The 15,011-nt window shown below is 54.2% G+C and overlaps 2 protein-coding genes across 2 annotated transcripts in view; one reads left to right on the top strand and one right to left on the bottom strand.

The window, feature by feature from the left end:
• The first annotated feature begins 1,630 nt into the window (after window positions 1-1,630).
• Window positions 1,631-10,444, top strand: Slc6a8 (solute carrier family 6 member 8). Its single transcript, XM_042667474.1, has 13 exons — window positions 1,631-2,186; window positions 3,629-3,760; window positions 4,465-4,714; window positions 5,107-5,239; window positions 6,353-6,487; window positions 6,587-6,690; window positions 6,789-6,913; window positions 7,632-7,744; window positions 7,855-7,992; window positions 8,075-8,177; window positions 8,272-8,372; window positions 8,454-8,624; window positions 8,924-10,444. Exons 1-13 carry the CDS (start codon window positions 1,925-1,927, stop codon window positions 9,062-9,064), a joined length of 1,908 nt encoding a protein of 635 aa, XP_042523408.1. The 5' UTR covers window positions 1,631-1,924; the 3' UTR covers window positions 9,065-10,444.
• A 4,161-nt stretch (window positions 10,445-14,605) lies between these two features.
• Window positions 14,606-15,011, bottom strand: part of Bcap31 (B cell receptor associated protein 31) — a 35,034-nt gene continuing 34,628 nt past the window's right edge. The window contains exon 8 of the mRNA XM_042667540.1: window positions 14,606-15,006. Within this exon, the coding sequence (XP_042523474.1) occupies window positions 14,968-15,006 (39 nt within the window). The 3' untranslated portion in view covers window positions 14,606-14,967. The remainder of the gene's footprint in view (window positions 15,007-15,011) is intronic.

A 15,011-nucleotide genomic window follows, 5' to 3' on the forward strand; every position in this document is an offset into this window, starting at 1 on the left:
CTAGGGTAGAGACTGCCCCTCCCTAAACCTAGCAGGCTCAATCTGGCTCCGGCTGGAACTGCTTTTCTTCCTAAAGCTGCCCTGATGGCTTCAGGCTTAGCCGAACAGGATGAGCCATCTGGGGACTGCCTGTCTATGATCAGATCGGGGAGGCCTGAATTGAGCTGGGCACATCTTTCCTTCCAGCCCGGACTCTTCCCTTCCTTCCCCACCGCACAACTGGCCAGTGTCCGGGTTGGAAAATAAGCAACGCACCACTCCGCTGGCAGGGGGCACGCAAAGGCAGCCCGTTGATCTTACTCTTGCTGCCAGACCTAGTGATCCTTGAAGAGGAAGGAGAGTGGGGCGGGTGGGGGGAGCTGGGGTCTTCCAGTGGAGGCTTTTGGGGAAGGGTCTGTGCACCTGGTAGGCACCAGGGGGCAGCCTTACCCTATTCCTGCCCCAATCTGTGCAGGTCATATGCTCTGCCCACCCCCAGATCAACGACAGGGTGGGGTGCTCATCACAGAGCTGTCTTCTCTACGTTACTCACAGTGTGTACCCCTTGTTTCCCAGCCTGCTAAGATCTCCCTTTGCACACTTCCAAGACCCACAGAAACCTGTCACCAATAGGGCACATGCTCTGACCTCCAGCCTCCAAGATTGTACCCTTGGTGAGCACTGACCCTTGGGAGGGGGGGGAGTGATAGGGCAGTGCCTCAGGGCTACGGAACACTGAGAAGTAAATGTCCCTCCTTCCCGGTCCGCTGAAGGCCCAGCCATTCTGGAGGCCAGAAGTCCACCGTACCCCGCAAGGCCCCCCCTCCCCCCGCGGTGCTTCCCAGTTGGGTACCAAACACTCGCTTGGCCTCCAACTGGGAGGCAGAGAAGGGCTAGAAAGAAAAGCGGGCCTAGGGAAAGCAGGGGTCAGTGGGAGAGGAGACCAGGGGAGAAGGAGGGAGGGCCCGGGATGGCTATCCGAGGGGACACTGGGCCTGGTCAGGTGAGGCAGGAGTGAGGGATGCTTGGATTCCCTGGGGAGGAGGTGCGGGCCGGCGGTGCAGGTAGCAGCCATCGCGCCTGTCTCCCGAGCCGCGTCTCCTCGGTAGGCAGGAGGAGGCCGGGAGGAGGTAGGCGGAGTGACGGGGAAGGCGGGAGAGAGGGATGGGGGGGGGGGGAGGCGGGCGGGTCGTGGGGGTGGGGCGACAGTGACATCACCTCAGAGTCGGTTCTTAAGCAGCTGCCGATCGCGCCGGAGTCGAGAGAGACCGTGAGAGTGCAGCGGCGAATCGCAGAGCCCGCCGCGGCCGGGAGAGCGGCTGGAGCCGCCGCCGCCGACAGGGAGGGGGTAAGGCGCGTCCGGGCCGCCGGAGCTGCCGCCGCCGTCAGATCCGCGAGCCGCAGAAGCCGCGGACGTGCGGGGCAGCCGCCGTGGGGGCTGAGCCGAGCCGGGCCGAGCCGGGCCGGGCCAGGGGGGAGGGGGGCGCGGGCCTCAGGCCGCTGCTCCAGCCGCCGCTTGCAGATTAGTGGGCGTCCGATGCCACCCGCGCCCCGCTAGGGTGAGCCTCGCGCCCGGCGAGCCGCCGCCGCCGCCGCTGCCGCAGCCGCCGCCCGAGGCGCGGGCAGGAGACTCGGGAGCCGCCGCCGCCGCCCGGCCGGGCCCCGCCGCCGCCCGCGCGCCCCCGGGTCCCCGACACACATGAGATTCTTCAGGCTCACTTTCAAGTGCTTCGTGGACTGCTTCTGACTGCGCCGCTCCCGTCGTCCCGCACCCCGCCCGCCCGCCCGCCCGCCGCCCCGTCCCTCGGCCCGGCCGCCCTCGAGGCCCCCGGGCGGGCCCGCGCCTTCGGGGCCCACCCCTCCGGGTCTTGCCGGAGTCCCCTGCCCGCCTGTCCCCCTCAAGGCGCCGCGACCCCCCGGCCTGGCCGTACGGCCCGCCGGGGCCATGGCGAAGAAGAGCGCCGAGAACGGCATCTACAGCGTGTCGGGCGATGAGAAGAAGGGTCCCCTCATCGCATCCGGGCCCGATGGGGCCCCGGCCAAGGGCGATGGCCCTGCCGGCCCGGGGATGCCCGTCGGCCATATCGCCGTGCCACCGCGCGAGACCTGGACACGCCAGATGGACTTCATCATGTCTTGCGTGGGCTTCGCCGTGGGCCTGGGCAACGTGTGGCGCTTCCCCTACCTGTGCTATAAGAACGGCGGAGGTGAGTGAAGCCCGTCCCTCCTCCCCCAGCCTGCCGCGGCCCACCGGAATGGAGGGGCGAAGTCCAGGGGGTGGAGAGGTCCCCCAGGGAGCCTGGGGGCCGAGGTACCTCCTCGCTGTGGCCTGGCACTCGACGATCCAGCGCCGGCCTCCACCCCCTTCACCAGTCATGTGCCTGGCGGAGGGAGGGGGAAGGGAGGCAGTCAGAAAGCCTCCTGCGTAAACTGAGGGGCTGCCCGCTAGACTCCTCAATTCCAAGTCAGGGGTGCTTGGCCACTGGGGTAAAATGGGAAGGCTGTCCGGCCCTCACTGCCCCTGACCCTGGGAGTACAAGGGGGAGGCTCCAAGAGGTGAGGAGTCCTGGCTGCCCCCACGGGTCAGGCACACAAGTGACACATTGTGCAGGCCCCCCACGTGTGCACACAGGAACGAACACACACACACAATGGGCCACTCTGTCCCTCCCCTATGCCCTCCCTTCCCCTCCCTTCTCCCTTCTCTCTTCTCTTCGCTTCCCTTCTTCCCTTTCCCTCCCCTCTGGCCTGAGCCTGGAACACTGGGTGCTTGAGCCAGGTTTGGGAAGCCTGCGGCCTGGCCTGCCTGGCGCCTCCACTGGACATGCTGCATGCACACCCCATGCCCGCCTGCCCAGCTGCCGAAGCCCAGCTTAGCAACAGCAATGGGCACCAGTGTGTCCTGTGACTGCAAAGCAACACTGGTTGCTGAGAAGCTGAAGCAGCTTAGGTGATGGGTGGGAAACCGAGTCTGAGAAGCTAGGCTTTTACCCAAGGTCACACAAGAAGGATACCGGGGCGGGAGCAGGGCAAGCTGCAGTCAATTTAGCTATTGAGTAGTGGAGACAGCTGGGCCTGAGGCAAGGGTAGAGGCCCTATAGAACTGCGTAGGGAGGTGTGGGGGGGGAGTAAGGGGCTGGACAGGTGCCAGTCAGGACCTCATTGCTCTTGTGACAAGCCCCTAGGCCTCAGCACCCAGCCTTGGCACCCTCGCCCATGTCCCTTCCAGTATTGTACTGCCTGGCAGACACAACTGTGGCACAAGGGATGTAGCCTATTAAGTGTCCATAAGGACTGAACTTCTGGAAGGGTCCTTGTGACCAGGGGAACAGGGTTCTAATGGCCAAAGTACTGTTATGGCTGTCTTCACAACAGAGCCAGAGCTGTCTCCCAAGACATTTCACCTTGAGCTTCTGAGTCAGTGGCCGCCTCAACACTGATTCACCTAGTGGGAAGTCAACAGAACCAGGGTGGAGGACAGAACCGGGGCTCTGCCTGGACTGCCTAGGCCTTCTGGAGCCTTTGCTGGCTAGTTAGCTGAGGGGTTTGGGCCAAGTACCCTGGTAGCACAAGAGAGCTTCCCTAGGCAAGTAGATAAGGAACTGCACTGCACTGCTCTCCCCTGAGCCTACTCTGCTTCCTGTCCCAGGTGTGTTCCTTATTCCCTATGTTCTGATCGCCCTGGTTGGAGGAATTCCCATTTTCTTCCTGGAAATCTCACTGGGCCAGTTCATGAAGGCTGGCAGCATCAACGTCTGGAACATCTGTCCCCTATTCAAAGGTGAGTGGCCCTGAGCCAGTTCCCACCCTCACCCTCTTCCCCGTTTCCAATGCTGAGTGAGGGCTAGGGAACAGAGCTCTCAATATTTTCCACTTGAGAAATCTGAATACCAGGCCTGGGGCCAGGCAGTTCCTCCCCCATCCCTTAGCGAAGAACTAGCCAGAAGGACATGTAGATCACAGTGAACTTGGAAGTAGAGACTAGAGCAGGGGATTGACCCTCCTCACAAGGGCAAGGATGGACCAGGTGCAGCCATGATAATAAGCACACGCTTGGCTTGCTGCAGAGGTCCTACCACTGTCCTTGAAGCTAGGCTCAAGAGAGGTGGTGACTTGATGGGGTTACCCACTGAGGGATGACCATCTCTCACACCTCAGATTACTAGAAAGCTTTTCCAGCTGCCACTTAGGGTGGGGTAGGTGGAAGCTTGCCTTCTGTCTGGGACTTCTGTGATGGCAGAATCAACAGGACATAGTGACCAGATAACAGGGCAGGCTGTGAGGTGGCCCAGTATTGGACACCTACACAAGGAAACTGGAGAAACTTGGTGAAGGCTTTGGTGGTAGGATGAGGGAAGGAAGCAAGCTATTAATGCCTCTGCGGGGACCAGTGCCAGCCCTCAAAGTGTGTGTGGGGGGGGGGGGGGGAGGGATAATGGGGATGGTGGGGAGGTCTGGAAAGGAAACTGCTGGTTTGTCTCCCAGGCCTGGGCTATGCCTCCATGGTGATCGTCTTCTACTGCAACACCTACTACATCATGGTGCTGGCCTGGGGTTTCTATTACCTGGTAAAGTCCTTCACCACCACTTTGCCCTGGGCCACATGTGGCCATACCTGGAACACTCCTGACTGTGTGGAGATCTTTCGCCACGAAGACTGTGCCAATGCCACCCTGGCCAACCTCACATGTGACCAGCTTGCTGACCGCCGGTCCCCTGTCATCGAGTTCTGGGAGTGAGTCAGATGCCTCTGGGCCATGCCTATCCCATTCCAACCCTCTAGTTCCTCATACATGGCCCAGCTCTGGAAATACTCAGCCTATGTTCCCATTGCTTTGGAAATACCCAGCCCAGACCCAGAAGCTGAGTGGGTCTTGTCTCATCAGCCACATTCATTACTATCATACTGTCATGGTCAGGGAGCTGGGGCTGCATGTGTGAATGTGTGGCCTAGGGCCAAGCTGATAGTTCCACTTCCACTGGCAGGGGCTCTCAGGCTCATGGTAGAGCCTGGGTCAAGGCTTCAGGGAAGGAGGAGCCACCAATTGCTGGAGCACTTTTCAGCTGCTGGGCCCTTCTGCTGGCACAACCCTCAGGTGCCTTCTCTCTCCCCTCTACCTCTGCTAGGAACAAAGTCTTGCGGCTCTCTGCAGGGCTGGAGGTGCCAGGGGCCCTCAATTGGGAAGTGACCCTGTGCCTGCTTGCCTGCTGGGTGCTGGTATACTTCTGCGTGTGGAAAGGGGTCAAGTCAACAGGAAAGGTAAAGTAGGAAGCAGTGCGGGTGGCATTATTGGGGAGGTATATGTCTTCAAGGATCACTGGCAACAGGAGGTGAGTGGGCCTGGGCTGGAGTCCTTAAATCTTGGTCCATTTTCCCAAGTATATTAGGGGTAAATCCTTCCTACCAAATTCAGGAATCTGCAGCTTTTTTGTCCTGAGGAACAGAAACCAAGGCAGTAGCTGTCCCTGCCCTGTGTCCATCAGTTCCATCCTTTTACTTTCTCATGCTCCTATTCCTATCACTGCCTTAGTCTGCTTGGTGGTCTGGCTGGTCCTAGTCTGTGGAGAGGGGGTCTCCCCTGCTTCTCTGACCCTGAGGCCCCCAGAAAAGTCATTCTGTACACATCCCTTAGGAGTTCCTTGTCTAGTTATGAAGACAGATGTATGAATAGTCACATAATGAGATTGTTTGAGCTGTGACACCTTGCCAGTTCCCTGGAGGGCTGTGGTGTGTTACATTTCATTCCCAGCAAGGCCCCTAGAGCTTGGGATGTTGGGCAAAGAGGCATCCCTATCCATCCTTTTCTTGCCACTGACTGCCCCAGTTACAATCCCCAACTGCTAAAACCGCCAGCTCTCTCACAAGGATGATCTGGAGTTTGGGGCCACAGGGCTCTATACCACAGTGCCACAGGCTGTCCTTGCCCTTTTACCTCAATCTTCACGTGGGAAGTCCCACGTCTTCCCTTCCCCACAAAAGACAACTTAAAAAGCAGGTTTGCACCCTTCCCATGGATGTTCTTCCCTACAAAATAGAGGGAACATTATACATACTTAGAGGCCCTTGCCCAGAGAGCCATGGCCCTCCCTGTCTCCTCTCTTCCCTCTGCTGTTGACAAGTGCTTGCACTGGGACTGCCTGGACCCCAGCCTCACCCTTAGCTTCCCCTGGGGAGACCTCTGGGTCCAGGGAAGGAAGTAGAATGGGGGTTATGGGTGGCCTTCCCTCCTGAGCTCTAAGCAAGTAGTATGGGAAGACTGACTTAGGCTTACTTAGGCCATCCGTTTCTCAGGGCTGGGAGTGGGCAGCCAGACAGGCTGGGGGACTTAGGGGGAGTGAGCCCCCGAGCCCCTCTGAGTAGCTTCTTCCCCAGATCGTGTACTTCACTGCTACATTCCCCTATGTGGTCCTCGTCGTGCTGTTGGTGCGAGGAGTGCTATTGCCTGGAGCCTTGGATGGCATCATCTACTATCTCAAGCCTGACTGGTCAAAGCTGGGGTCCCCTCAGGTGAGGGAGAGGAGGTTATGCAGCAGCATGGGGTGGGAGATTTGGATCTGTCAGGCTGGGTTCCTCATGCCCCATCTCCTGGCCTATTCATTCCTCCAGGTATGGATAGATGCTGGGACCCAGATTTTCTTTTCTTATGCCATTGGCCTGGGGGCCCTCACAGCCCTGGGAAGCTACAACCGCTTCAACAATAACTGCTACAAGTAGGCATCACCAACCTCTGCCCTGCCTGCCCTGCTCTGCCCCCTACCTGGGAGCAGTAGGCAGCCTAAACAGCACAATCTGTCCTCTCTACTTCTAGGGATGCCATCATCCTGGCACTCATCAACAGTGGTACCAGTTTCTTTGCTGGCTTCGTGGTCTTTTCCATCCTGGGCTTCATGGCCACAGAGCAGGGCGTGCACATCTCCAAGGTGGCAGAATCAGGTAAAGCCATTCAGCTTCAGCCCCTTTCCTGATTTAATACACATCCAGACACCCATGCAAACAGATTCTAAAATGTGATAGACAATTTCAATCTAAATGGTTAGATTGTTCTGGGCCACTGTGTAGCACAGCTATTATCTTTTTTTTTTTTTTTTTTGTCAGTCGTGGGGCCTGAACCCTGGGCCTGGGCACTGTCCCTCAGCTCTTCAGCTGTAGACTAGCGCTCTACCACTTGAGCTTCAGCCCCACTTCCAGCTTTTTCTGCTTATGTGGTGCTGAGGAATCAAACCCAGGGTCTCATGCATGCAAGGCAAGCACTCTACCACTGAGTCACCTTCCCAGCCCCAGCTATTATCTCTTGAGCTCCAAGGGTTGGAGGGCAATGTCTTTCCTTGAATGTTGGGTTCAGAAAATGAGGGTCTTCTCTAGCCTCTACTATATCACCTCAAATGGTGACCTGTAACTGCAATAGCCGCTGGAGCCCAGGAACAGGAGTTTAAGCCAGGCATGGGGGTGGGACCCTTGCTGAGGATAAGCATATTGGCATTTTCCAGACCTATCATGTCAGATACCTAAATGGGCCCAGTCATGCCTAGACACATGGATATGGTAGGGTGCTTTGTCTACTCTGGTACCTGCAAGGGGAGGGGAGATAACCATCTTGGGCAGGCTCAGGTATGCATAGGTTGTGGGTCTCACTCTGTACCTTCACCCTTAGGGCCCGGCCTGGCCTTCATCGCCTACCCCAGAGCTGTCACACTAATGCCTGTGGCCCCGCTCTGGGCTGCCCTGTTTTTCTTCATGCTGCTGCTGCTTGGTCTGGATAGCCAGGTTTGCAGGGGGTACTAGGGCAGGGGTGGTATCGGTGACCAGGGCCTGACAAACTGGGAAAGGTATTGGGATGGGGTTAAGAGGCTAAGCCTCAGCTGCCCTGGCCACAGTTTGTAGGTGTGGAGGGCTTCATCACTGGGATTTTGGACCTCCTCCCGGCCTCCTACTACTTCCGTTTCCAAAGGGAGATCTCTGTGGCTCTCTGTTGCGTCCTCTGCTTTGTCATCGATCTCTCCATGGTGACAGATGTGAGTGGGAGCAAGTGGGGGGACTGCCAAGGGGTCTGGGGCTAGTTGCTGTCATCTTTCCTGACCTGCTCCTTTCCCCCAGGGCGGGATGTATGTCTTCCAGCTGTTTGACTACTACTCAGCCAGCGGTACCACCCTGCTCTGGCAAGCCTTTTGGGAATGTGTGGTAGTGGCCTGGGTTTATGGTAAGTCTAGATAGGACTGGGCTGGCAGGGAGGTCATGGGGAAAGCTGAGCGGGGCAGTTGATCTCCAATTCTGGCCCCACTACCTTACTACAGGAGCCGACCGCTTCATGGATGACATTGCATGTATGATTGGGTACCGACCTTGCCCCTGGATGAAATGGTGCTGGTCCTTCTTCACCCCGCTGGTTTGCATGGTAAGGGCTGGGGAAAGCTGGGTAGGAGAGTTGGTGTGGAGGGAGGCCCTGGTGACAGCAGATGTTTCTATGTAACTGTAGGGGATCTTCATCTTCAACGTTGTATATTACAAGCCACTGGTCTACAATAATACCTATGTATACCCATGGTGGGGTGAGGCCATAGGCTGGGCCTTCGCACTCTCCTCGATGCTGTGTGTGCCCCTTCATCTGCTGGGATGCCTCCTTAGGGCCAAGGGAACTATAGCAGAGGTAAGGCTCTCACCCATCCCTACTTCCACAGGAAAAGTTGGCCAGCTCCACCTGGGGGTGGATGGAAGAAAGCTGACCCTCTATGCCCTTGGGTGGTAACAGAAAGCAGGGCCCATCTCACTTCCCTCACTCCATGCAGAGAGCCCGCTCAATCAACCCTGCTTTCTTTGTAGCAAGTAGAACTTGAACACGGGCGGGGGTGGGGTGGGTGGGGAGGTTGCCCTGACTAAAGCTAGTGAAAGAAGTAGAAGAAAGTGACCCTTGGATGAGGGGAGTAAACATGTCATCCTCTCCTACAGCGTTGGCAGCACCTGACCCAGCCTATCTGGGGCCTCCACCACTTGGAGTACAGAGCTCAGGATGCAGATGTCAGGGGCCTGACCACCCTGACCCCAGTGTCCGAGAGCAGCAAGGTCGTTGTGGTGGAGAGTGTCATGTGACATGCACCCCCAGCTCACATCACCAGCTCATCCTCTGGTAGCCATAGCAGCCCCTGCTTTATTTAGCCCCTACCCCACCCTTCTAGGGGCTTGCCTTTCCTTGAGTTTTGGGGTCTGCCTGGGGGGGAGGGGAGAAAAGCACTATGAGTGCTAAAATAACTTTTTTCCATTTTTAATAAAACGCCAAAAATATCACAACCCACCAAAAATAGATGCCTCTCCTCCCCTCCCCCCAGCCCCTAGCCAACCTAGTCCACACAAGGCTCCCAGGCTCTACCTCCCACCCTTCCCCTACTGCCTAGGACCCACCTCCTTACCATTAGCCCACTCTGCCTACCTCCCAGGCTCTGCTCTGTAGTATGCCCTCACCCCAAAAGCAGCAGTGGCAGCTTGGGGAATAGAGGGGGAGGTGAGGGGTGAAGCAGGATGGAAGAGGCAAGGGAGAAGCAGCAGAACCAAGGCTTTCAAATGTTTCAGCTGGACTAGACCCCCTCTCCCTATCCCTATTTTAGCTCAGAGAGCCAGCCAGCAAGGGAACCTTCTGGTCCCTGCGCCAACAGCCACCAATATCAATTGTGTGAGTGTGTGAGCGTATATGCGTATGTGACATAGATCTTTCTCTTAGCGAAGGTGAATACCAGATGTAAATGGTGCCTCTGAGCCAAGGAGGCTTGTATTTTGCACATTTTATAAAAACTTGAGGAGTGAGATTTCTGCTTGTATATTTCTAAACAGAAAAGAGCCCGAACCATCCTTTCATTACCTTCTCCCTTCCTTGCAGCCCCTCCCCTTCTTTGCCCCTAGCCAAGGAGTGTGAATTTATAGATCTAATTTTCATAGGCAAAACAAAGCTTCAAGCTTCAGGCTGTTGAGTGAGAGTATGTTGTATGGATGTGTGTGGATGTACTCTCCAGCCCCAAAATGGGGTGGGAAAGTGCTTGGTGGGAGCCATAGGGGGTGGTCCTCACATTGCCCCTTTGCACTTAAGTCTGCAGGGTGGGGATGCTGTCATTCAGTTCCAGGAATCTGGGACTGTTCACCTGGCATGCTCAGGCTAGCCCATACCCTGCTCCCTGGGCTGGGCCTGACTGCAGGGATCATCCGTGGGCACAGCCCAGGAAAGGGATCCCAGGCTCCTGCCTCCAAGCTTAAAGGCTGATGTACTTTTCCTATCTCCAGTCTTCCGTGTAGCAGCTTTAACCCACATCTGTGTCCTATCAAGCCCAAACAGCTGAGTGGCCCCTAGAAAGGATCTCTCCCTAAGGGGATAGACTTATGCCTAATGGGTGGGGCCAGGTGAGGGATGGGCCTATGGAGGACGTTCTTACTGTGCTAAAAAGCCACTGCAAACATAGCAATAAAAACACATCATTTTCCAAAGTTGGCCTTGTCTCTGCCTCTGCTGGGGGGGGGGGGGGGAGGGGGGGGGAGGCCCGCAGCAGCGCAGGTTGAGCATGCAAGAGGCATGGGGACTTTCAACCAGCTCCACCTGCCTACATTAAGGCCCCAGTCTAGTCTGGGTGCTTGTGACTTTACCTCTGTATGTCTACTCAGAAGGCTGAGATCTGATTGTGATTCAAAACCAGCCTGGGGCTGGGAAGTCCATGAGACTCCTATTTCCAATTAACCAGCAAAAAGCCAGAAGTAGATCTGGCTCAAGTGGTAAAGTGCCAGCCTTGAGCTCAAAGACAGTATCTAGGCCCCGAGTTCAAACCCCTCCCAAGACAAAAAAGCCCCATTCTAAGAGACTAGCAGGGAAGGAAGCCCTAGTCCCCTGAAGCAGACAGATTTAGGTGACAGTAAGCTTGCTTACAGAGCAAATGCAGCAAGAAGGGTGGGTATAGTTATGAGTACTAGAATTTGCACAGGTACTGGGTGGGGCTTGAGCTCAGCTTGGACACTGTCCCTTTGCTTTTCTGGCTCAAAGCTGGCAATCACAGCTGAATCACAGCTTAGAGATCAGTTTCTTGGCTGGGCTGGCTTTGAACTGTGATCCTCAGATCTATCTCCCAAGTAAGATTATAGAAAGGTTGCCAGAAGACAAGATCTGAAGGTGAAGGGCTGGGTCCAACAGGGACTGTAGGACTGATACCGGTTTGAGAGTTGTTTAGGCAAATGCCAGAGAGGTGTTGCCAGGTCCTGCAGGGTATAACTGAGTTGGCTTTGGGCATGTCATCTGGGAAATGTCATCCAAGTGGAGATTTTTAGTTGGCACGTGGACATGGAAGTCTGCAGTTCCATCAAGTCTAGCCTAGAGCTAAAAAAAAACCCTGGAGGTTCTTACTACATATACAGATGAGTCTAAATGGGCTGAGGGAAGGTATGAATGGGTGCATCAGTAAATGGGGCCCAAGCATTAGATGGCCCACAAGGCTCAGAGAGGAAGTGGCCAGTCAAGGATAGTGATGCTGTGGCATGTTTATTGGTATGGCAAGATCTCAGAACCCTGAACAAGTTTAAGTGGAGTGGCACAAAAGCCTGACTTGAGTGGGATTAAAAAGGAATAAAAGGAACTTAAGGTCTATAAGCAGATGAATGGAAGAACAAAAGAAAGGATGTCTGTACAATGGAATATTAGCCCTAAAAATGAAGGAATTCGGGGCTGGGAAGGTGGCTCAGTGGTAGAGTGCTTGCCTTGAATGCATGAGGCCCTAGGTTCCATTCCTCAGCACCACATAAGCAGAAAAAGCCGGAAGTGGGGCTGAGGCTCAAGTGGTAGAGTGCTAGGCTACAGCTGAAGAGCTGAGGGACAGCACCCTTGTCCAGAGTTCAGGCCCCACAACTGACCCAAAAAAAAAAAAAAAAAAAAAAGGAAAAGAAAATGGAGGAATTGTCTTGTTCCATGAGTGATCCTTGACATGAGGCTAAGTGAAATAACGCAATCATAAAAGGACAAATATTTTTACCGAAATGAACTCCAAGAAATGGAAACAAGCTTTTTTTGTTGTTTTGTCATTTGTTCATCTGTCTTTTGGAAAGTAAAGGGGGCACTTTCTAGAAATGATTGGAGAAAGGGTGAATATATGCAGCAGCAGCAGTATTCCCTAGACACTATGTTGAAAATGAACTATACAACTTGCCGGTAGGGACAGGAGGGAAAAACTGGGAGCAAGGGAAGGAGTGACACTGTCCAAAAAGAAATGAATTCTTTATCTGCCTTATGTAATTGTAACCTCTCCATACATCACCTTTATAGAAATAAAAAATGTATGGAGAAACATGGACAAACACTACATGATCCCACATATAAGCCCCTAGAATAATTGAATCCAGAGACAGAATAGAAGGGTAGATACCATGAGCTGAGGGGAATGAGGACTTATTAATGTTTAGTAGGAACAGAATTCCAGTGTGGGAAGATGAGTTCTACAAATGGGTTAGGGGTGATGGTTGCACAATAATGTGCTCAACTCAATGTCACTGAACTATACCTTTGAAAATGATGGGCAATGGTGGGTCATGCCTGTAACCTTAACTACTCAAGAGGCTGAGATCAGAGTATTGTGGTTCAAAGCCAACCAGGGCAGGAAAGTCTGTGAGTCTTATCTCCAACCAGAAGTGGAGCAGTGGTCAAGTGGTAGGGCACTAAACTTGAATGAAAAAGCTCAGGACAGCAGAGCCTGAGTTCAAGCCCAAGACTGGCCAAAAAAAATGGTGAAAATGATATTTTGTTGTATGTTACAATGAAAAAGAAAAAAAAATAGTGATCAGTCAGTCCAGACAGATCTGTAGATGCAGCAGGTCACACCTTGGGCAGGAGTTATGACCAGGCAGCCCTAGTTCTGTTGTGTAGCATTCTCCAATTTTTCTTTGTGTTTCTCCTTCCACAGAACCCTGACCCTTTTAACGTCAATGCCACTTCCAGAACACTTGCCCGCTAATAAGTCTCTTCAGCTTTTCTTAGCTGCAAAGGCCCTTAGTAAGGGTCCACTAGACTCTTCCCACTGTGCACAAACCCCCCTATACCAAGCTGCTCCCAAACAACTGCCCTCCAGAAAGAGCTGGCAGCCCCAGTGTTAACCATTAGAGTCTATCCCTTCTCCTTTGGGATTACACCTAGCCCTGACGAGCTCTCGGTTATATCTTTTGCCTGAGATGAGAGCTCTGGTCCATTCTTCTACCCATCAGGCCAAAAGCCCTCCAAGCTACCTGTCACATTGCTATCAAAGACACATAAAACAGTGACAGCACAAAAAGACAACCTCATGGGGGTTTATCGTCTGAACTAGATACTAGCAGGTAGGGCTATTTACTCGGGAATCTGCCTGCTTGCTAACAGTTAGGACAGGAAATCAACAAAAGAAGTGATCTTAGTCCTTAAGGTACATAAAGTATAATGAGGACAATGGGAAAGCAAACAAAGAAAATAGGACTATCCCTATCATTCTCCCCATTAAATGGGGATGCCCTGGAAAGTAGGCCAGAGATGGGCTTTGCAAAGGTTGGAGTGGAATGGCAGGAGTGGCTGTCTGGACTTTAGCCTGTTGAAGCACACATGGGTGAACTCAGGGAGGCCCTGAGTTTCCTTCCTGGAAAAGTGGACTAGCTCTAACCCTTGGCATAGCAATCAGAAGGCGTCACCAAAATGTTCCACCCCCATGGGCACCACTTAGACTGCTAGGAAAGGTGTGGACTTCTTAAAAGGCAGCCATACTCTTGAGTGCTAGGAAAGGTGATAGGATGCTTGAGAAAGCAGCTTCTGGCCTGGACCCAGATACAACAGCTGGGGTGGACTATTAGCTACCTGGCCAGTATTAATCTTCAGGAGTCACCCCAATTCTGAGACACACACCTTTGGTCTGTTCCCCCATCCCTCCACCCAGAATTCTCACATATAGGTGTGGCAGAGAACCTGCAGGGGGCAGGGGAAGAGGACAAGCACCTCAGCAAAGACAGAGCCCTTGTGCTGTGTTGGAGAGAAGCTCAGCTGCAGGCTGACCATGCATGACTGACTACAGGAAGCCACCAGGGGAACTGTCAATAAGCCAGTTCCAGTGAAAGACCACACTCTATGTCTTCAGGGCTGGAGGCAGTAGAAGGGCCCTGACCCTTCTGCAGCATGTCTCCACTGCTTCACTCTGCCCTGGGCCAGCTCTAGGTCAGTGCCAAGGGCATGTCTCCTCTCCCAGTCAGCATTAGTCAGAGGTTATACTGCAAAACCTTCAGGAGGGGGTAGGGCAGGGAGTGACTGGTGGCGCTCTGCCACATTATATCTGTCCCGAATGTGATGAACAGGAACCTAGAGAAGGCAGGCATGTCTGCCACCAGGAAGTCCTATTGGTTTATCAAGCTTCTGGGACAGCTGCCAATTCCCAGGAAGACTGACAGGACAGATACTCCCCAAGAGGTATCCCCAAGAGGTATAAAGTGGGGCCTGTCCCAGCCTTTGAAGGCAATTGTGACCCTCGTCTCCAGAGCTGGAACCAAACTCAAGGAAAAAAGGGTTGCCACACAGAGCCCTGGCTGCACCTTTCTGGAAGTTCTGGAGTTTTGAAAAAGGAAGAATCCTCCCTGTAGCCTCAGTTGTACACAAGTATCTTGTATGCATTATAACTTTTATTGCCTGCAGAAGAAATAAGTCAGCCTGCTTCACAGGCCTCCTGCAGGACAAGAGAACATGTCAACATTGTAAAACAAAAGATGCTCTGACACTGGCCAGGTCACAAGTGCCATACTCAAAGGAGTGGAAGTGGCCCAGTCAGGCAGAACAATGGCAAATTAGTGACAACCAGGTCCCCCTGTGCTATGCTGGTAGAGTGGAAAAGAGCCAAGATGATGAGCTAACAAGCTAAGGAAGGGGATGGGGGGGAGTGAACTGAAAAATCAAGGGAAAGAATTGGCCTCCAGGACAGCAAGCACAGGCCAAGTGGAAGCTGGTTGCAGGCAGGGAAGGAGGCAGTCCCTCACTCCTCCTTCTTGTCTGTAGGACCATCAACCGAGGCCTGGA

The sequence above is a fragment of the Dipodomys spectabilis genome, unplaced genomic scaffold (assembly GCF_019054845.1).
Source record: "Dipodomys spectabilis isolate Male_0828 unplaced genomic scaffold, ASM1905484v1 ptg000411l, whole genome shotgun sequence".
NCBI lineage: Eukaryota > Metazoa > Chordata > Mammalia > Rodentia > Heteromyidae > Dipodomys > Dipodomys spectabilis.

What these genes read in the sequence shown, in the direction of transcription:
- Slc6a8 (XM_042667474.1), top strand. Translation starts at nt 1,925, where the DNA reads ATGGCGAAGAAGAGCGCCGAGAACGGCATCTACAGCGTGTCGGGCGAT. An exon ending in TTCAACAATAACTGCTACAA is followed by an intron (nt 6,691 to 6,788) that starts GTAGGCATCACC and finishes CTCTACTTCTAG; the next exon opens with GGATGCCATCATCCTGGCAC. An exon ending in GGTAGTGGCCTGGGTTTATG is followed by an intron (nt 8,178 to 8,271) that starts GTAAGTCTAGAT and finishes ACCTTACTACAG; the next exon opens with GAGCCGACCGCTTCATGGAT.